The sequence below is a fragment of the Columba livia genome, chromosome 6, assembly GCF_036013475.1.
Source record: "Columba livia isolate bColLiv1 breed racing homer chromosome 6, bColLiv1.pat.W.v2, whole genome shotgun sequence".
Lineage (NCBI taxonomy): Eukaryota > Metazoa > Chordata > Aves > Columbiformes > Columbidae > Columba > Columba livia.
In genome coordinates this window covers 36,810,654-36,831,573 of record NC_088607.1, presented here as the reverse complement: position 1 = coordinate 36,831,573, position 20,920 = coordinate 36,810,654, and the positions used below count along the sequence as shown (strand labels likewise).

The window sequence follows — 20,920 nt, the reverse complement described above, 5'->3', positions numbered from 1 at the left end:
AGGGAGGTGCTGGACCCACCGGCCCTGGAGGTTTTTAAGCTGAGCTTGGACATGGCACTTAGTGCCATGATCTAGTCAACGGGCTGGAGTTGGACCAAGGGTTGCACTTGATGATCTCTGAGCTCTTTTCCAACCCAGTCAATTCTGTGATTCTCAGACACCACTGCCCTCCAGTGATAAGTGCTGGGAGATGAAAAGCAAAAATACCTCCAAGTACCTTGGGAGACTTGGCCTTGTTATCACCAACATTTTCCCCCATGTCTGTCAGACTAAAGCAATTTTCCAGTTATTTTTACCAAAAATACCCTCTGCCACGCTGCAGCCTGTGTTGCACTCGGCAGTAACAATCCCAACCCAGCTGGAAGCTGCTTCTCTCCGACAGCAAAAATACAAGCATGGCTTGCCACCGAGCCGTGTTCCCCTCGTGCTGGGCACGTTCCTATAAGCACGGGACAATACTTCCCTCTAATAATTGCAGAGCAGTTTAATAAAGCAGACGCAAAACAAGGCTGCTTCACAGCTCAGTGTTTTTCAGGCAACATCAGCTGTGTTTTCAGACTATATGTAATTTTCTGTTCTAGTTGACATTTAAACTAAATGAACAGTTATCCATTATGCTGAAACTGAATGCATGGGAGTGCATCACGAAACGCCTCCCCAAAACCAACGTGTGTCTATCAGCTCAACACGAGAGGAGGATCTAAATGAGTGTTTTTATTTAGCCCCTCAAATTCTTAAATCAGTTCATTTGTGCTAGAGGGAAACATTTTCCCTTGATTTGAGTTTTCAGGGATTTATTTAAACTTTTACCTGAGAAGAGGTAACAACAAGCCATTCGATAACAAAGCAGATGTAATTAGGCTAATCATTGAGCAGCAATCCGGACCACAGCTAGTGGAGGCAGCAGAGCCTGGTCCTGGTCACAGGCTCTGATCTCTGACCTGCCTGAAAGGAGCTTGGAGCCAGGGGGGTCGGGCTCTGCTCCCCAGGAACAAGCGCCAGGAGCAGAGGAAACGGCCTCAAGTTGCGCCAGGGGAGGTTGAGGTTGGATCTGGGAACAATTTCTTTCCCAAAGGGCTGTGGGGCATTGGAACAGGCTGCCCAGGGCAGTGCTGGAGTCACCAGCCCTGGAGGGTTGGATGGACAGAGATGAGGTTCTCAGGGACATGGGGCAGTGCCAGGGTGGGGGAATGGTTGGACTCTATGATCCTGGTGGTCTTTTCCAACCACAATGATTCTGTGACTCAGTTTGAAGCGTGTCAAGGGTTGAGATTGCGGGGTGACAATAAAACCCTGGCATATGTATTGTTAACCTCCTCCCCCAACCCCTTCCTCCTTTTGTCCCTCCCTCTCCTCACTTCCCACTCAGCACAGGCGATCGGGAGGGAAAGAAGGACAGAGAGAAGAGAGCTGGGAAAATTAACAATGTTTTACTAATGCTACTAATAAAATAGAGAAAATAATACAAAATATACAAAACCAATCCTGAAAGTCCCAGCAACTGCAGAGCCGGCAGCCAAAGTCCTGGACTGGACTCTGCAGCCAACCAGAGCTGGATTCAGTCTGTTACTGGCCTCACTTCGCAGGGATGACTCACAAGGTCCTCTCCTAATGTCGGCCGTAAGGAAAAGGGACAAGATCCTCGTGCTCTCCCACTTTTATATGCAGTATTCCTGTGAATGGGATGTTATACACAGTTGGTCAGTTTCTTGGTCACCTGTTTCTCGTTGCCCCTCTGGCGAGATGTCCATCCATGCTTATCAATAACTTCACATTCCATTGCTGTGTTCACCAAAACATGGATCTGGTTCTCTAGGAAAATGCAGCTGATATGAAGCTTTAGCTGACAGGCACATTCACTAAAAGAGAAACTTTGTTTTTTAACAAAACCAGGACAGAGCATCTCTGGTCCACTCCCACCACAGCCAACATTGCAGCTGCAGTGGTTTGCTCAGGGCTAGGTCAGGGCAGCCCCCAAGGATGACGAGCCCACAAGCCACAGCACTGACTCATCAAGTCCCTTTCTCACCCCCATGTGTGACCACCACCTGCTCCTTCCACCCCTCAAGGCCCCAGTGGACACAGCCAAGAGATTTGGTTGCATTACTGCAGCGGTTGCTCCCCCTCCTTTGCAGTATTTTGCACAAATCTTGCGCTTTGCCCCAAACCTGAATTTGATCCAAAACCATCAGCATCACTTGGTGCTTGCAGATCCCCATCATTTCGGTTTTTTAGCATCTCTTCCACATGCACATGCCCCCTTTGTGACTACAGGGTTGTATTAGTAATGGAACAAATATGCTCAAAGAATATCCATGAGCAAAATGTAGAAAAGCCCTATATAAAACACAATGCATTCCTCATCTTTTCCAGCCGGGAGGTCATGGCAGAGGGTGAAGCTTTTTAAGAAGCCCCTTTGCCAAGCTGTTAGATATTTTCCAGGACAGGCATCAACTCTGCAAGCAACCAAGTGGATATCTTAAGAAGGCTTTTCCCCCAGTGTTTCTCATCAGTAAAGCTGCAAAGAGCGACTCGCAGTCTTATTTTAGCCCTTTCTGTCTCATTTTACTTTGATACACTTCGTCACCCAGGGGACATTCACTAGAGAATTACCTTTTCCATGGTACAGTTCTGACAAAAATGATACTTGCTGGGACTAAAAAGCGGCCAAATAAAGAGTGACCGTGGCCAAGCGCTTTATAATACCATATATGCCCACATCCACACGCTGCTTTTAAAAATGCAGCAGCAAGTGAGGCACGGGACCCTTTTCCTCCTCCACACCCAGCGATATCCACAAGCTGCTGTGGAGGAAATAACACAACGCATTTGCTACATACTATCTCCCTTTTATATACATATATATACTATATATATATGTGTGTATATACGTGTGTATATATATATAAAAACAAAAAACAAACTTGCATCAAGGACCTGAGAGAGAATAGCAGTTTTTCATGACCCCGCCTGAGAGCGCAGCTATAGGTTTAAAGTTTCTATGCAATCCCATTTTCAGGGATTTGTCACCAGAGCAGGCAGAAGGTGGGTTATACAGTAACCTGGCAGCTGCCTGAAAATGTCTCTGCCTGTGGTTTAGTCCCCCAAGGGAGGCACCGAAAGCCTCATAACTTGAGGCATTTAAAAATAGGCAGAAGCAAGAATTTGCGATGACGCCGCTGGGAACAAGCCCACGTCAGCTGGGGACGGGCAGCAGCAGCTTGTCCCCATCCTGGGCCTGATCCTGCCCCTGGGACCACATTGTCATCCCCTGCCCAGTGCCAGTATGAGGCGCTGCATGAGCCGTTAGCCATGACGGTCAGGTTTGGGATGTCATGACATGATCTTGCAGGCTTTCCTCGGTGCGAGACCCAGCAATAAATAGTGAAGCCAAATATTTCACATTTTCATTAAAAACCACCCAGAAAAATTTTAAATTTAAATTTTTAAAATAAATATATGTTCTATATTATTTTTTGCTGGAGGTGGAAGGCAAAGTTCAATTGAACCAATTTTGGTGTGCTGCTGTAGCAGTGATGCTGCTCTGCCTATGAGGAGGAGCTGAACAGATGTGATGGAAAAGGCAGCATCAGTCACCAGGGCTGCTGGTGACAGACAGACAGACGGACGCCCGGCCGTACCCGGCAGAGAGGTGCCATCCTTCGCCCTTCGGGAACATGATTTCCCCACATTGCGGCTCAATTTTCAGGTCTCCCATGAGCCAAAGGAAAGCAATGCCCAGGGAAGGGAGAAGTGGTTACTTCAGCCCATTAAAAATTAAAAGAAGGGAAATGGTTTCAATTGATTAACCATAAACATTTGCTCCTTTCTTTCTCTCAAACCCTTCCGCTTCTTCTACTGACCTCAGCCCTCTCAAGGGACCCGGTGACCTGTGCCGTACCTTTTCCTACAGCATGCAACAACCCATATGTCTCCAGGTTTCACTCAATATCACTCACAGCTCCATGCCACAGACTAAGTTGCTCCATCCAAGTAATTAGAGCAGAGATTGACCAAGTAAAGCATCCATCTCCCCTTTCAGTCATTCCCTTTGTGACATTTTCCAGCTATCCCCAAGTTAAATAACACCTGGTCAGACTTCTTCCTATTTTCCGCTCTCTTCGGGCCAGCAAGGCATTACAACATTACAAGCAATGAGACCAGCATTAGATCTTCCTGTGCCAATACAATTTAATCTAATAAAATCTTTACAGTGTCGATCACCAAAGGGTGGAGCATCCAAGGTACACATGGTCACAGTGCACCGGGAGCGGATCGATGATGGGTGAATGAGGGAAAAGAGGCACTTTTTAGGTATTAAATAATGTCAAAATTGCTGCTGCCCTTCTACCCTTCCTCTGAGTTTTGGAAAGCAATGCTGATTCTTACAGACATGTCACTAAAGAGGAATAGCAGACACCCAGAGGACTCTGAGATGTCTTAAACAGGCAAGTTTTGATATTTAAGGCATAGCTGCTTAGTGGTATCAAATATTAGACGAGCTATAGACCTAAAACGTCCTTTTCTTAGCTTAAAGGCTGTCCTTAACCTCAATGAAGTGTTACACATTTGCAGCAGGTTACACATTCAGTTCCAATGGTTAAAATAAAGAGTCGGCAAAGGCCCATCTTCCAGCCTCCCGAAGCCTCAAGGGACAGTGGTTACAGGTACCGGGGAAGCAGCTGGGTTGTTTTTCAGATGGAGGCCGAAGGCAGGATCGATATCGCTTTAGCGGCTGGCGGATGATGAGATCATGTCTAAATTAATGCAACTCAGCCACCCACTGGGAACAGAGTTCCCAGAAAGGGGCTGGGGGAGGACGGGCTCAGCCCCGGCTGCTCAGGAGGGACACGCTCAGGGTTGGTTGGACCAAACCATGGGTGAAATCTTCAACAGCCCAGCCATCCCCAGCTCCAGGGGTGGTGGATGTGGCCACAGTAGGTGAGCCATAAGCCAAAACTGGGATATGGGGAGGGAGAAGCGATGGAGAAGCACAAGGGATCCTTTTGCTTTAGGCTGGAGTGAGACCCAAGCAGCCCAGTCCAGCTCTGAAGATGACCTTGCCTTAAGTTTTGGACTAGAGATGCCTCACATTGCCCAGTTTTTATGCTCTGCGTGGTCAGTCCTGGACTGAATGATACCCAAAGCCCATGAGATGGATTGAACCTGCCATCAAACACCACAAGCATTGGAGCCAGGAGATGAGTGAAGTTGAGAGCATCTGCTCCAAGCCTCCATCCACAGTACCATATAGACCACCTGCAGCCTTTAATAGAGAGTTTAATCACCATGGGTAAACACACACTTTCAGCAACACATCCCCAACACCTCCAAGAAGGTGGAAAGGGAAAAAATTATGGATTTACTCCAGGATTTCTTCCCCAAAAACACCTGCAGCACAACTAGGCCAGGGCTGTGAAGCTGAAACCACAATACACCCCAATATCTTGCCTCAAATATTAGACCCCACTGCCACCTTGTGGCAAGCACTTCCCAAAATAAAGTGAAAGAGGGGAAAACCCCTTAAAAAGCCACAGATAAAGTCAGCTGGTGCAGCAAGGAAGGATGGGTCAGTTATTGGGAACGGGGTGGGGAAACGCCTAGTTTCTCTTAAATGATGCTGAGACTGAATCTCTAACACTGTACCAGATACAAACTGGCATGGCAAAAACACAGAGACAGGACAATCCAAACCAAATTTACAAAGTTGAGGATATAATCACGTGCAAAAACATGTAATTGCTTGTATGGCCACGACTGCCTTTAAGTCATGGCTGTGGCACATTAATGCCAACAAAGATTTAGTCGCTATTTCAAAACACGTAACAGTTTCCAAAGTAATTTTGCGTTGCCCTGGTTTGAATAAGGCTTGCTGACTCCAATAAGCAGGATTAAACTGGAATTAGGTATTGCACCTCTGAATTAGAGAATGCATTTGCTGGAATCTACTGACAGGACGATTTAAAAGACTGGGATTAAAGCTCACATCGATCATCCGCATGGCACGAAGCATCTTTGGATGCTGAAAACCTGCAGGTTAGCACCCCTTGGGTTTTCAAAAAGCCCCTCGCTGCAGGAACGAGGCAGTTTGGAGCATCCCCGGGGTCCTTATCTGGCTCTTAGTCCCAGTCAAGTGCTCTGAGTGCACCTTGGCATTTACTTTCTGCATCATTTATAATCTCAAGCGCCACAGCAGAGCCTTTGCTTAGCAACTGGGGATCTCTTCCTAGGAACCGCTTTCCCAGGCATTAGCGAAGTGCCTCGATTGCTGTATCATCCCATCCTGCTAGAAAACAAACGCAACAACAAATTGGCTTTTCCTCCTTCATGTTGCAATAAGCACCTGTCAGATGCGGTGCCAGACAACGTCAAACCTGCGTATGATCCCAAACGCTTCTCGGGTTTAGGTACAAGTGAGTAAAAACTCACTGAACAAACAAATTCATGAGTCATTTATAATAAGTGTGTTTCTTTCCTCTACACAGGTCTCTGCGAGCAGGAACGGATCGAGAAGACATCAGGGAAGAATTATATTTTGAAAAACAGACATAAAAAGTGGCAGCGTCCTGACTATTTGGAAAGAAAATCTGATTTATAACACCTGGCTATCTACACAGCAATACTTTCATCCATTAAAATCTATACAACTAAGCTATCAGGAGGGATAACGGCATAAAAACATACTTCCAGACAAAAGATAACACATCTTCCAATATCTTTCTGGTTTTGCAGCCCCTTTCTTTGGATCTTTGCGAGACTTCACAACTTTGACACATTACAGGGGTGGGTTACAAGAGAGACTACATATTGCCAGCCATAGACTCAGATTTAACCCCTTTTGGAGTTTGCATTGTCTCATTTACTAGTTTCAACTTATTCAGAGTTTTAAGTGTCAGTGTATATTACAGATAAGCTTGCCCTAAATAAAATTAATTACACTGTCAATAGCTATATCTTTATCTTTGGAGATGAAAAAGCATTTGAAGGTTGATCCCAGACCTAGATAAAAAGGTTTCTATCAGCATTAATTTAAGATCAACACGCAAACCAGTTGGGTCTAAACACCATCTTGGTGTTTTTATGGTCTGGGAGTTGTCTCTGGGTTTTAGGAAAGAGGTATTACCCATCTCCAATCTCTCAGAGACCTGCAGACTTGCGGGATGAACAGTTTATTGATGCTTTCAGCTGCTGTCACTAAAACACAAGCAGGAGACTGTTACAGGTCTATAAGCTACCCCCATAAATAAATTAGCCAAAATGCCATCAGCAGTTTTTAAGCCAAAAGAGCCAGAGAAACCCACAGAGACATCAAAGGCGACTGGCACCAGACAGGCCCACTTGTGCCTCCGCTCAGCATCGGGAACCGAGAAACCTCATCATCCTCTTGGCACAGCCCGACTGCAGCAAAGCTTCGCCCCCCACACCCGGGACGCTGGAGCCACAACCGCATCCACGGGCAAGACTGTTGTTTAACCCACTGGTGGGGACCAATTTGGGAGCAATAAAGGGGAAAAACAAACAAACAAAAGACAGGTTGTGGGTACAGCATGTTCGGTACACCGTGCAGCTGCCCGTCACTCCTTCCAGCAATGAGTTGGTAGAAGAGTTGAGCAAACCGTAATTAAACTCACGGAGCAATCCCAAACCGGCTTGGTTACCATTGTCATGGCTACCAGGAGCGAGGCTGAGGGACAGGAAGATGCTGGGGATGAAGCGCCGGCCCGGAGGGGCGACGGGAGGTGCCCGCAGCCCCCATCAAGAGTTATTGCTGCGGCTGAAACAACATCCAAGTGATGGGAAAGACACAGGACGGGGCAAACGACCTTCACAGCATCACAGAGATACAGCATTTGCTGATGCTGGCCTGCCAGCCCAAGCTGGTAACAGCAAGGAAAGTCTTAGGTGAGGATTAAACCTCACTAGAGCTGTGAGCAGGTTTAATAACTCCTAAATGGGTTATTACACATGAATGGGCACCAAGGCCCCTGCCATTACTGCAGGTGCCAGGTCACTGTCACTTTCCCCTGTGGTAACCAGAGGCTCAGGAGCATCACAGCCTTCAAAAAAAAGAAATAAGAAGCAACAGCAAAGGAAAAAGTTGGACCAGGGTTTCCACTCCAGCTGCAGTTTGCTGCCTCTGCTTCGGGCAAGGTGTGTGAAGGGATGCACTAACCCCGCAAAGGATGGGCTGACACACTTCGCAGTCACACAACTCTCTGGGCACGGGGGTTTATTAAATCACCCCATACAGCCCAAAGCCAACAGCTTCCCATCTTTAAAGGAGTAATGGTCTCTTTAGTGAAGGGCCAGGAGGAAAGGGCAAGAGTTTGGTCTGGGTGCTGGCAAGGCACGTTTTAGAAGCTTGAGGAGAGCTGTGTGAGTCCCCACCCAAATACACCCAGCTACGAGAAACACTGTCAGGAATGATTTGCTGAAATAAATCACTACGCACAGAAGAACCGAGACTGTCTCTCACTTAGCGAGCGCCAGTGACGGCTCCTGCCTAACGGAGGGCGACGCTGGGTCCCCCACGCTGCGGTCGCACCGAACTCCACATGCTCACACTGCAACTTCTCCGTCATGCTGAAAATATCCCCGGGAGCCTGAGCGGCGCGGCACTGCGCTCCCCCATTTTCACACCGTGTGTTGAGGCAAGAGGGTCACCCATTCCCCGGGACCCCAAGTTGAGTGATGCAGACCCTGCATCCCACCCCCCACAACAACAAACCAGCCAAATAAACACACACAATAAACCAAACCAAAACTCCACAAAAACTCAACACCAAAAACCCAGCTCTCCCTGGGTGCCTGACACCGGCACAGGGGACAAAGCACCACTGCAAAGCCCACGGGTGGAGCAGCGTTTTTGGGGAGCACGTTGGGAGGATGAGGTGAGGAAAAGGGGGCCGGGGGGGCAGCACCTGCGCCTGGGATAAGGTGTGGGGGGGTGCCGGCTCCCTCAGCCCGGAGCTGCCTCTCAGGGAGCGACCAAACAACTTCCCGGCCCCGCTGCAAACTTTTCCCAGCGCCGGGGGAGGCACCGCCGCCTCCCGGCCGAGCATCCCCCCGGGGATGGGGAAGGGAAGGGGGGGCCGGGCTGCCGGTAATGGGTTATCCGATCTCCAGCCGGCTGAAAGCCCCTAATGTCCCCGGCGCTTCCTCCAAAACCCCCCGGGCACAATCGATGCCGCTTCTCCGGGGAGCCGAGACGAGGAGAATGCGCTGCTCCTGCCGCCTCCATCCCTCCCGGCCACCCCACTCGGTATTTTGGGGACGAAAAGGTGGTGTCCATCCCTACCTCTCGGCCTTGGTGAACTTGCGGAAAGCCTGGCGGAGGTCGTGGAAGGAGCGGTAGGTCTGCGGCTCGGCCGAGATGCCCTGAGCCCGGGTGGTGCGGGGGCCGATGTGCGGGCTGGGGGCCGGCAGCACCGACTGACATTTGTGCAGCCGCCGCCGCAGCTCCTGGATCTCCTCGTCCTTCTCCCCTAAACGCCGCTCTAGCTCCTTGATCCGCTCCTCCTTCAGCAGCAGCAGCTTGGTGAAGTCCCCTTCCAGCTCGGTCATTTTGGGGGTAAACCCCCCCCCCGCCCCGGCGTTAGTGCTGAGCCGGTCCCGGGTCGGGGCGGGCGGTTCTCATGGAGCAGCGGCCGGATCCGCTCCCCGGGAGAGGGGCGGGGGGGCTGCTCCTGCCCGCCCCGGGTCAGGGCAGAGGCTCCGGCATCCCCGAACGCTGCCCCGAGCTCCGCCGGCAAGCGGGAAAATAGTTCAAAACCACCCCCTCAAAAAAAGGAAAGAAAAAAAAAATGGGAAAGGAGTGAAAAAATAAATATAAAAGAAAAGGGGAAAGAGCTTTTGTGCCACTCTGCAAGGCTGGGATCCTGGAAATAGCAACAATTACCATGTGATCGGAGGGTGACGCAGCTCCTTGTAACTGGAGCCGAAGACTTGGGATTCAAACAAGAGCACTTCATAAATATTCAATCGCTTTCTGCTAATGAGCCACGTGGAGCCGCCCCCCGCCCCGCCCGAGCCGGGCCCGGCAGCCAAGCCTGCCCCCCCGCCCCGCTCCCGGCAACTCCGCGTCCCACCCCCCGGGTCACCCCGCAGCCCTCGCTCCGCTCCTCGGCACCTCAGTTCCTCCCGGGTAACCCACATCTGGGCATCCGCATGCCTGACCCCTGGGTACCCCCATCCATCCCCTCTGCATCCCACACCCCCGGGTACCCGATCTCTGTCCTTGCCGGGGCACCCTGCATCCCAACCTTGCATCCCTCCCTGCCAGGACATCCCACTTCTCCCCACTCTGGGGTACCTCACATCCCACCCAGCATCTTTCCCCCCCTCTCACGTACCTGCATCCCTTCCCACCAGGGTACCTTGCTCCCCTCCCAGGTACCCAAACATCCCTGCTCTCTAGATCACCCCAGACACCTGCCACCCCACCACACCCTGTAGGAGACCCAAATTCCCCACACACCCCTCATCCTCAATCCCAGTGTGCACAGACAGGCTGCACCCCATGCCATGGGGGAGCAGAGCTCATCACTGGGCCCACAGACACCAAAGCACCTTGGTGGCACCTGGTCCTGCAGAACGGACCCTGGCTGGGGAGGGCAGGCAGCCTGGGTGCTTGCCAACAGCTCTAAGGAGGCAGGAATTCACCCTTCCTGGACTTATTTGGAAGAGCCCATCATGCACATGAATTTTTAAACACTGGCAGGCAAAGGGCACCATCAACTGCCCTATCACATTTCCCTCCCAAATCACCCTCAGTCCTAGGAGCCCCTTTGCTTGCAGGCAAAAAGGGGGAGCCTGGTCCAGCCCCACAGCCAGGCCGTGGGTCCAAAAGGAGCCCAGAGACTCTCCCCAGGGTCCTTATCCCAGCCTGGGGCAGCTTGTCCCCTGGGTTTGGGCTCACAGATCTGCTGGAGCAGAGCAAGGAGGAGGCAAAGCACCTGAGCTGGGCTCAGGCGACAAGGTGGGGAAATAAATAAATATAAATCAGCCTTTCTTTTAATGAGTTGAGGTGCTGGGGTGGTTTCCCACACTAATATCTCTCCCTCCAGCCTTTCAGGTGTGGTTGGAAACCTGTGGGGTCAGAGCTGCTCCCCGTTCCCATCCACAGCCCAGGAGCATCCCTGGAGCCAAGGCAGCTGGGCAGGGCTGAGGGGCGAGCGCTGGGGGCAGAAATGACAACAAAATATATTACTAATTGCAAATTGCTTTATGGAAAGGCAGAGAGCGCCATCTCGTGTAGGAAACCGTCGTGTAACAGGGGTAAAGACAGACAGAAGAACCCTCCACACTGCCATGGAAGGGAACGCTGGGCCACACACTGATGCTCGGCGCCTTTGTGGTACATTTCCACCCTAAAATCTTATTTCTTAAATAAGAAAAAGCCTAATTTAAGGAAGCCAGCAGCACCGTCCCTGCGCTCCTCAGGGCTCTTGCAAAACTACTTGCTGATGAGGAGTTAGTGAAATAAATGCATCAGAAAATACATAATGCCCTTGTAAAACACTCAAGCAGTCATATTTCACAGATGTCAAACCAGGCTTTTCAGGGTTATGGTTTAAACTCACTGCTTACTGTTAATATTCAAGGACTGCCTATAAGCTTTGGCCTCCACGCAGAAAACAGGAACCAGGACAAATACTGAAATAACCACAATTTAAAGAGAGATGGTAACTGAGCAACACGAGTGCTTCACACCAGGGCTGTGTACGCTTAGAACGGGGTTTTAGTTGGAGGTGGAAGTGGTCCCTTGTCCCTGGGAACATCAGGATGACCTGTGTGTAATGGCAGGATGCTCTCCTACATGTGGCAGGGAAGGCCCCTCCCGAGGTCCCTGGGGTGTCTGAAAGCCCCAGTCCCTGAGATCCAGGACTCCTGGAGAACTTCAGCATCTCACAACTGCAGAAATAACTTCCCACTTCCACAACTGCCAAGGCACTTTGCCGATTGCCAAGACCAACCTGGAAGCATCACTGTAAAACCAACAGAATACATGTAACCCTAAATATACTTGAATCAATTAGGATTGGAGAGCAAGGAGAGCAAATCTATAGGGGTTTGGCACTCGAATTGGCTGTGCTGCTGCCATTCCCCATCCCTGTTTCTTTCCTGACCAAGGAAAGCAGAGAATAGGCAACAGATCCACAGGGACCTCCAACAAGCAGCAAAGACCATTCCCAAATGCACTTTAAACCTTTTTGCCCTACCACAGTCACACGTGCATCAGAAGAAGGATGCGGCTTTCCCCAAAGAGGCTTTTAAAAAGAAGAATAAACACACTTTTTTAACCGGAACTGCGCAATTCCATGTTTCTAACCCAACAGCAGCACTTCTGGGTTCAAGTTGTTTTGCAGCCCTGGGGGCCAGCGGTGCAATGAGAAAACTCCAAGAATACTGTCAATTAAGTATAATATATATATATATATACACACACACACACATATACATACACACTGTGAATTAAAACAACAGCTAGGATGTTGTCATCACCACCATGCACTGAAAGGCTCTCCAGTCTTCACCGCTACATTACTGGACCCCAAGTACAGCCACTGCTTATCACTGTTTCTTTTGATAGATGGAGCTTTTGCTTAAAATAAATGAAACCTCTGCTCCAGAGGACAGCTGAAAGGAGGTCCCAACCTGCCTTTTTGCCTACACTACCTTGGGTTTAAGTATATGAGCAGTCCAGCATGTGATCATTATTAACATCCATCTGGCTTCAGTTGCTTGGGAGTCACAGCAGGGAAAACACAGTCATCTACTTGAGATCTAGATTAAGGTCTATATATATAATATTTATATATATATATATATATATATATATATATATAAAATATGTACATGCCACTAAGAAAAGACAGTGAACTGAACCCATGAGCTTACTGACAGCCACAGCAAGTCGATGGGAGCGTTACCAATTATACAACCAGCAACTGCTGCAGCTCCAAGGTCAGCTCCTGGGGAAGCCCAAATAAGAGTCCTCAGTCCCTACACCAAGCCAAAGTCACCCCCAGCATCCATCGGCCCTTCCAGGAACATGCTTGGTGCCGTGTCTGGATTTAGCTCAAAGCAACTGGGATTTTATCTGAAGACAAGCATCTAAAAAGCACAGAGACAAAACACAGCCTGCAACAGAGCTAGAGCAAAAAGAATTAAGTTGCTGCATAGGGCCAGACATCATAATTGACTTTGACCCTCTTAAGCCCTCCAGACTTCCCATATATGTATGAAAAACCGGGCAGGGAGCGAGGCAGCTCCTAACTGGAAACCACTCAGGTCAGAGTGATGCAGCCAGCAACCTTGCAGCAACGAGAGGCTTGAGCATCATCCCATCTTCTCAGGTGCAAAAGGTTGTGTACCTGCCCTGCCTGTCCTGATAATTCACCAGGTAGCTGCAGAAAATACAGCACAGCCAGTCCTGTTTATTCTGGGCAGTCCCCACTATCAGCATTTTTAAGATGGGGCAGTTGCAGCTATTGCCAGTGGTAAGGATAGGGGTAAAAAACCCCCAACTAGTTGCAGCCCAGGTAGCTCCTGCAGGACTTGGCAAAGAGTTTTACAGCCACTTAATTATCAGTGCCTTAAATTAGTGCTTCTTAAAAATGTGACTTTTGAGTCTGGCTGGTGATACCCCGAGGGATTATAGTTTATCCAAGGCAAGAGCACGATCCCATCTATGAGAAAGGGTGACACTTTGCCAAATACACCAGTCCCAGAGCATCCTGAAGCAGATTCCCACGACTAACCCCTAAACACGGGTGAACATGCACAGCGACAAATTTCACATACAAAAGAGGCAAAACCCAACCTGGAGCTGGCACTAACCCTGCTGGCTTGGGCCAGACTCTGCCAGAGCCTATTTTCTTGGCTCCCAGCATCTTTCCTGTTACGAAGCACTATAGAAAACAGCTTACAGAAAGCAGATATGTAAAATACCCCAGTTATCGAACCCAGGAAGGATCAGCACCTTCATTCCTCATTCAAGCCCCTTCTAACAAAGGCAGATAGATCACTTTGCAAGCCCTGAGCACACAGACATTACTCAGACTGCAGCTGTAATTATCCCGCTGGAGGCCATGCCAGCTACCCCTTAGTGTAACTTTAACAGAGTATCAAAGGTGATGCTGGATTTCTATAAAAATCAATACCCTGGCTCTTATTCTGCCTGTACAGACCCCACCATTCTCTTTTAAACTCACTTTTGCAAGCAAAGAGCCTCTGCAGCAATAGAGCACATTTGAGGTCGTAGTGCTGTGGGCTTTGGATGAGCCATGTGAAGTCAGTAATTCCCTCCCACGTTAAAAAATAAAATTAAATGAAAAAAAATCAGTATTTATATTTTATTTAGATAGTGACAAAACTTCATATGTACTTTCCCCCCCCCCTCAATGCCAGCTAAACTTTTGCAGCAGCTTCCTAAGGGATGCAGCTGTGTTAGGGACCAGACAACACAGACAACGCACCAGGTAGGACCTTAATATATTTAAAGGGGTTTACACTTGTATTTATAGAGGAAAAGTGATGTTTGGTGGGTGTTGGGGAACAGGTGGGATGGCAAAAGCAGGCTGGTATCAGATCAAGTGCTAATTGAATTCAAATAGGGGATCCAGGCACTTTTTTGCCTTCTTCCAGGTTTTTCTTTGGATGGTTTTCTTTCTTATCACGCCCAAGGTAAGGTGTTATGGGACGGCATTTTAAAGTTCCAGGGAGGAGGGATTAATTTTGTGCCATTTCCGTCTTCAGTGAACGTCATTTTAGTCCCTATATCACTGAGTAATTTAATAAACTGTGTCACCTCCTCAGCGTCTAATTTACTAACAGCTACGAGGCTTTTTCTCCACACAATAACTCCCCAAATGGGAAGCAGAAAGCATCCACAAAGTTCTTTTTGCATGGGGAAATGCAAAAGAGATATTTATATTAAAAAAAACACAACAAAAACCCATCCTCCTCAGATCCCCAGCAGCTGATGCTACAGAGCAGTCTGTGTGCTGAGCTCCTTGCAAAGCTCCTTACACCTTACAGAATTTCATTAGCTCATGGAAATACAGTGATGTCCCACATTAAATATTGCCCTTGCATTCAAAAGCTGGAAACGCTTCCCTGTATTCTCCTACTCTTGCTTCTTGGCATGTTTTCTTGCCCTTGCTGGTGACTTACTGTTTTGTATATGGTGCCATAGTTTACATTTCTTCTAGTATTAATATCAATTAAAATCATCAGCAGTGTATCACAAGCAGGATGTCATTTTCCTTAACTGAAGGAAAAATAGGAAGCCAAAGATATTGATTTGAATACATTGGTATCGTCACGCACATGCTCTTATTGCTGATCTCTCCCTGAAAATGCTCAACAGCAGAGGATACAAGGAGCACTTTGCTTTTTAATATTGAGACGGTAAAACAAAATTAAACTGCACAAGCAAGACCTGTTGGGGCCAAAATACCCAGCACCCAAATTCTGATGCTCTGAACATCTACGCCTGAATCCCTGCTGCCTTTTCTTTAAAATCCTCTATCACAGAAGAGTTTCCCTCTCTGCATTTGTGGTTCTCAAGGCTGTGTCCTCACTATCATTCCACATAGGGTAATTTTGGCAAAACGCTGAACATGCAGAAAAACCTGAGAGCTTGGGCATCACTCAAAAAAAGTCACTTTCTGCTGGGTTTATATCCCTCTCTCGCATTTAAATAGAAGATCATGGTGTTATAGCTGCCTTATCTATTACAAATTTAGGTGCAGGCTTTACTGAAATAAATGTCTTTTCTGTAAAGATTTTTACAAATAGAACTTAAAAAATTAAAAGTAATCATAAACGGGTAATAAAAATCCCTTCCATGTGGGGAGCAAAGGAGAACAACTTTAAGAGCTGTAGGAATTCAAGCCTGACAATACACATTTTTCTGCTATGAGATCCATTGCAGCACTTTCTCCTTCTTGCAAAGCCATAGGAACGAAGGAGCCTTCTCAATCGCTTACTTCTCCGTCCAGAAAAATACATTGTTCTCTCCAAAAATGAGCTGCCACGTTTCGTAGTTGCGTTTCCCCAGCATGAGCAACATGGCCTGCAAATGGCTCTGCTGTGAAATAGGGTTCTGACACACGCAAAATGTTTAATCCCAAATGTTAATTCTCAATGTCACCTCCTTCTGAGACAAAGGGGAAAAGACACACAGTAAGAAGAGTTAAGTTCTCCATAACATGGCTTCTCCAAGGTTCCTGATGGAAAAATTATGACTTCATGCAATGTGTTACCATGTTGAGCAGTGACCGTGTCCTTCACTCCTCTCGAACCAACTAAGTGGCTCTCAGGTGAGCACTCTGAGCCACCTTCCATGCTTTTCCAGAAAAACACAGTTCCAGATCTCAAACATTTCCATCTCCTTTCATTGCATGGTGGTGCTGAGCAAAACAACCTTATTTTCTTCTAGGTAAGAGCCCTACATCATCCAACCATCGCCATGGAAAGAGTCGCTAATTTCTATTTTGTCTCCTTTCTCAAGTAGTGTTGATACAGACTGGAGATGTTTTCAAGTTCAATATGCTTGAGACTTAAAAGCAAAACCTCTGACATCAAGAAAACAACAGGTAATATGGTACAGCAGTCAGAGGCTTCTTTGTTCGCCACCATGCAGATGACCAAAGGTTACCTGAGGGTCCACCTATCACTCCTAAAACATTTGGCTACTTCCACTAGCATGTCATCCAAGAGACACGAGATCTGAAGGTTTTAGGGTCTTTTCAGGGAGGTTGGTACAGACACCCAGTGTTGCAACCACAGCGCAGGCTGGAGGCACCAAGGTTGCTGTCCATGGCCCAGCCCAGGAGGGTCAACATTGGAGGGTCAATGTTGCAGCTACAGCAGGTTGCTCGTGGCTGTATCCTGGCAAGTCAGGGCATATCCATCTCAAGAATGGGTATGTACCAAGGTGTACTCACTGCTTTTTTGTGGGGAGAAAAAACAAACGTATTTCTCCCAATCTGATGTGGGAATAAATCAAGAGATCAGGACCTAAGAACGACCACTGAAGGTGGGGAAAGGGGTTGAAGGTCTGGAAGAGGATATTCCCTTACATCACCAAATCTACCACTGCTTCACGGCAGTGCTGATACTGCTAATGTCGCCTACACTTGACAAACAGCAAAAGAAGCATCTTGAAGGAGAAACTAAAGTCTTCCAGTACCTTTAACATGAAGTGGCCATGCCATGGGCTGCAACACAAGAGGCACAAAAGAGTTCTCCAAGCCCAAGATGGCAGGACACAGAGCAGAGCTCTGCTCCAAAGTAATCTCCCTGGGCGCTGACAAGGTGCATCACAGCCCTTGCATCAACAGCTCCATTTTCCAAAGGACTAAGCCCAGGTTTAACATTCTCCGATATGCCATAGACCATCAGCAGTCAAGGAACAAAGCACCTTCATCCTTCCTGCTCTGTGCATCGTGCCATGCCCAATAACACCAGTGTCAAAGAGCAAAGTCCAGCAGCACAACAGGTGCTGACAGCCAACTGGCCAAACACAAATAAAGCCACCAATGGTCGATTTGGAGACAGAAACATTTCTGTAAAATGCTCAGCTACTCACCTGCAACAAATCTAAAAAGCTCCTTACAGTCATGTTCAAGTGCCAAAATAAAAGTAGCATGCTTAGCGTGACAACTGATGGCTATCTTGGGAAGATGACACCAGACCTGACCACAAAAGGCTGCTCTTCCTGAGCACCCTCTGTGTTTATATCTGATTGACTCCAAAACCAGGCTTCCGCTGGGGCTGGGGTATTTGTGGAAGGCTACTTAGAGATATAATCCAACTTTTCCTTCCTGATAGTCTGCTAATCTCTCCCCTTTGAACACAGCACTAGAGATGACAACTCAAATGTAAACAGCAAGAATAAACTCAGTCAAGATGTCAAAAAAGGATCTTTAAAATTAGGAAGGTGATGAAGTGGCTGGAAAAATGACCGTTGCCTGTTTTGCTATAAAGGGAATTTTCAGCAGCAGTAACACCAAAACTGAGCTGGTCCTGGGCCAAAAATGCATCTATGGGATCTGTATATAATTTTGAGTGATGACTGTAGGGGCAGCAAGCACCTCCAATCACAGCCCTGAGCTCTGTGTTTATTTGCCCACAAATGACTCTTGCATTGTGCAATTCTGACTTTAAAACACCCCTCAAGAGTTGCTTTCATGAACCGGCAACATATGCAGTCACTCTGGCTTGGCACCACTCCATCACCAAGCGATGCCACCAGGCTCCAGCTGGAAGCACTGAGGTGGGGGTCTCCAAACACCCACTCCTAGCATGGCCAACTCTACCATAGGTTGCTCAGGGCCATGTCTGGGTGCATCAGGGCAGTCCCCAAGGATCATAGAATCACAGAACAGTTTGGGTTGAAGGGACCTTCCCAAGTCACTCAGTGCCACTGCTGCCATGAGCAGGGACATCAGCAGCTCAGGTTGCTCAGAGCCTCGTCCAGCCTGGCCTGGGATGTCTCCAGGGATGGTTCATCCACCATCTCTCTGGGTACCTGGGCCAGGCTCTCACCACCCTCAGGGCAACAACTTCTTCCTTGTGTCCAGCCTGAATCTCCCTCCTTTAGTTTAAAACCATCACCCCTTGTCCTATCACAACAGGCCCTGCTCAAAAGTCTGTCCCCATCTTTCTTATTGGACCCTTTGAAGTACAGAAAGGCCACAACAAGGTCTCCCCGGAGCTTCTCTTCTCCAGCTGAACACCCCAGCTCTCTCAGCCTGTCCTCCCAGCAGAGCTGTTCCAGCCTCAGATAATTTCTAGGGCTCCTCTGGCCCCTCTCCAACGGGTCCTTGTGTGTCCTGTGCTGAGGATCCAGAGCTGGACCAGCACTGCAGGGGGGGTCTCAGAGTGGAGCAGAGGGGCATGATCCCCCCAAACCTGCTGCCCACATTGTGGGGATGCAACCCAGGGCACCACTGGCTTCCAGTGCAATTTGCTGGCTCATGTCCCATCTCTCACCCCTCCATTACTCCCAAACCCTTCTCAGCAGGGCTGCTCTCCATCCCTCCATCCCCAGCCTGGATTGATCCCATGGGTTGCCCTGAGCCAGGTGCAGGCCTCACACTTGGCCTTGATGAACCTCATGAGGACAACAAAAAAAAAAAAAACAACAGGACAGGACCCCCCCCTACTGCTGAGGGCCCTGCCCCATGGATGCTCTTCCAGGGGTCTCCTCCTTCAATGAACAGGGTTATTTTCAGACCCAAGACACAGCCCTATTCCTCACTTTGCTACTGCAGTCCAGCTCCTGGACAACACAGTCATTAACTCCATTATTTATTGCTCTTATTTTCTTATTACTTGGCTCACAACCTGCTTTTTTAGGACACCAGATAAGCCTCAGCTGCTTTACAGATACACTGAGAATATTTGGCTTTATGAGGCCAGCCAGCACCCTGAGAGATCCCCATCACATGCTGTTTTGTGAAGCCTTTTAACTTTTGCATCTTTATATCAATATTTAGGTGTTTGAGATCTACTGCTTATTTTCTTTTCTTCCAGCAAAGCTTGCATTCTGGAAGAACATCCTGTAGCTTCCTCATCTTTATTTAGATTTCCACAGCATTTTAACAATCATAATGTAATTTCCCAGCAGAGATGTTAACGTCAATCTCTGACTATGAGAAATTAATGCACTGAGTATCTATGTTCCTTTCCAGTTCAGTTTTGCAGGTATTTCCCCCTTGTTTCCCTTAAGGACTCTGTGCTTTCTAAATGTATTCCCATTTTAAAACCCCAAGCAACCGTACATTCAGCATCTACGCCCTTTGCTTTTGTTAAGAGAAATTACTCCAAGAAGAAAGATCCTTAGCTGCCTGCAAACCCTTCCAACACACTTTCATCAAACCTTCCTTAGCAACAGGCACTTTTAATGATTAAATACTTTTAAACTAAGAAATACCACCATGCAACGCTCACCACAAATGTTCAGACTGTTGTGGGAGTGTAGAAATACTTAAAACCCGCACAATTTGCAAAGGCACCATGAAGTGTACAACCTGGAAGTTCAGTCAACATATAGCAACAGAATCTAATGTATTTCAGGTAGAGCAAGTCAAGCAAGCTAGTGAAGGTTCATCTCATTAGGTACGAATAGATAAGGGAAACATTACAGCTGGGGATTGTTTTAAATCTAGCAAATGTTTACAGTGAGAAAATGAGTTATTGATGTTAATGAAATATCTTGCATATGGTGAAACTATATAATTGCTTTTAAAGGCAACTGTTTATGTAACCTGAAGGCCAGAGCTGTATTTATGACCTTTTTTTATACTTTCTGTCAAAGATGAAAACACAAGTTCAGCAAGAGGCACCTAACACCACAGCTGTAGTATCTAGTGGTTCTGTGCACTGAGCAAAACCAACAAAACCAGATGCCTTTTTAAAAGTATAAATTAGTATTTTTTTCCTCTGGTCAATTTGTTCTTCATTTGAGCATTTTATGCATCACCTGCTTCCCATATGAGACCCTGAAAACAGCCAGTAAGCACCCTTTGCTCCCACAAACCACTTCTGCAGGAGAATATCCAAAAGTGCTGCATCTTAGGTGTCTCATACAGCCTCATTTTTTCCAGAAGGCATTTACATGCAACTGACACTCTTCCAATGTCTAAACTACCCTAATTTTAGTTCAAAATCAAGGTACATTTGCATAATGTCAACCAGTTCATGCAGTCAGTCCTGCAGTACTTCTGCACTCACATTTTAATGAGACTTAGTGTCCGGCCGTTGTGCAGTCCGCTGCGTCTCTGGGAAACCATGACCTTGGCTGCATCTCTGAAGAAAAACCCTGCAATCTTTGCAGGATTGTGTTATGGCTGACTTGCACTGTATGATGCATGTACCGCATTCAACTCACACACTCCCCCTCTGA

At 47.7% G+C, this 20,920-nt stretch overlaps 1 protein-coding gene across 1 annotated transcript in view; it reads right to left on the bottom strand.

Annotated features, from left to right (window-relative positions):
* Positions 1-9,917, bottom strand: part of PRKG1 (protein kinase cGMP-dependent 1) — a 442,922-nt gene extending 433,005 nt beyond the window's left edge. Inside the window, exon 1 of the mRNA XM_065068161.1 lies at positions 9,299-9,917. Coding sequence (XP_064924233.1) covers positions 9,299-9,564 — 266 coding nt within the window. The 5' untranslated portion in view covers positions 9,565-9,917. The remainder of the gene's footprint in view (positions 1-9,298) is intronic.
* Between the last annotated feature and the right edge of the window lie 11,003 nt (positions 9,918-20,920).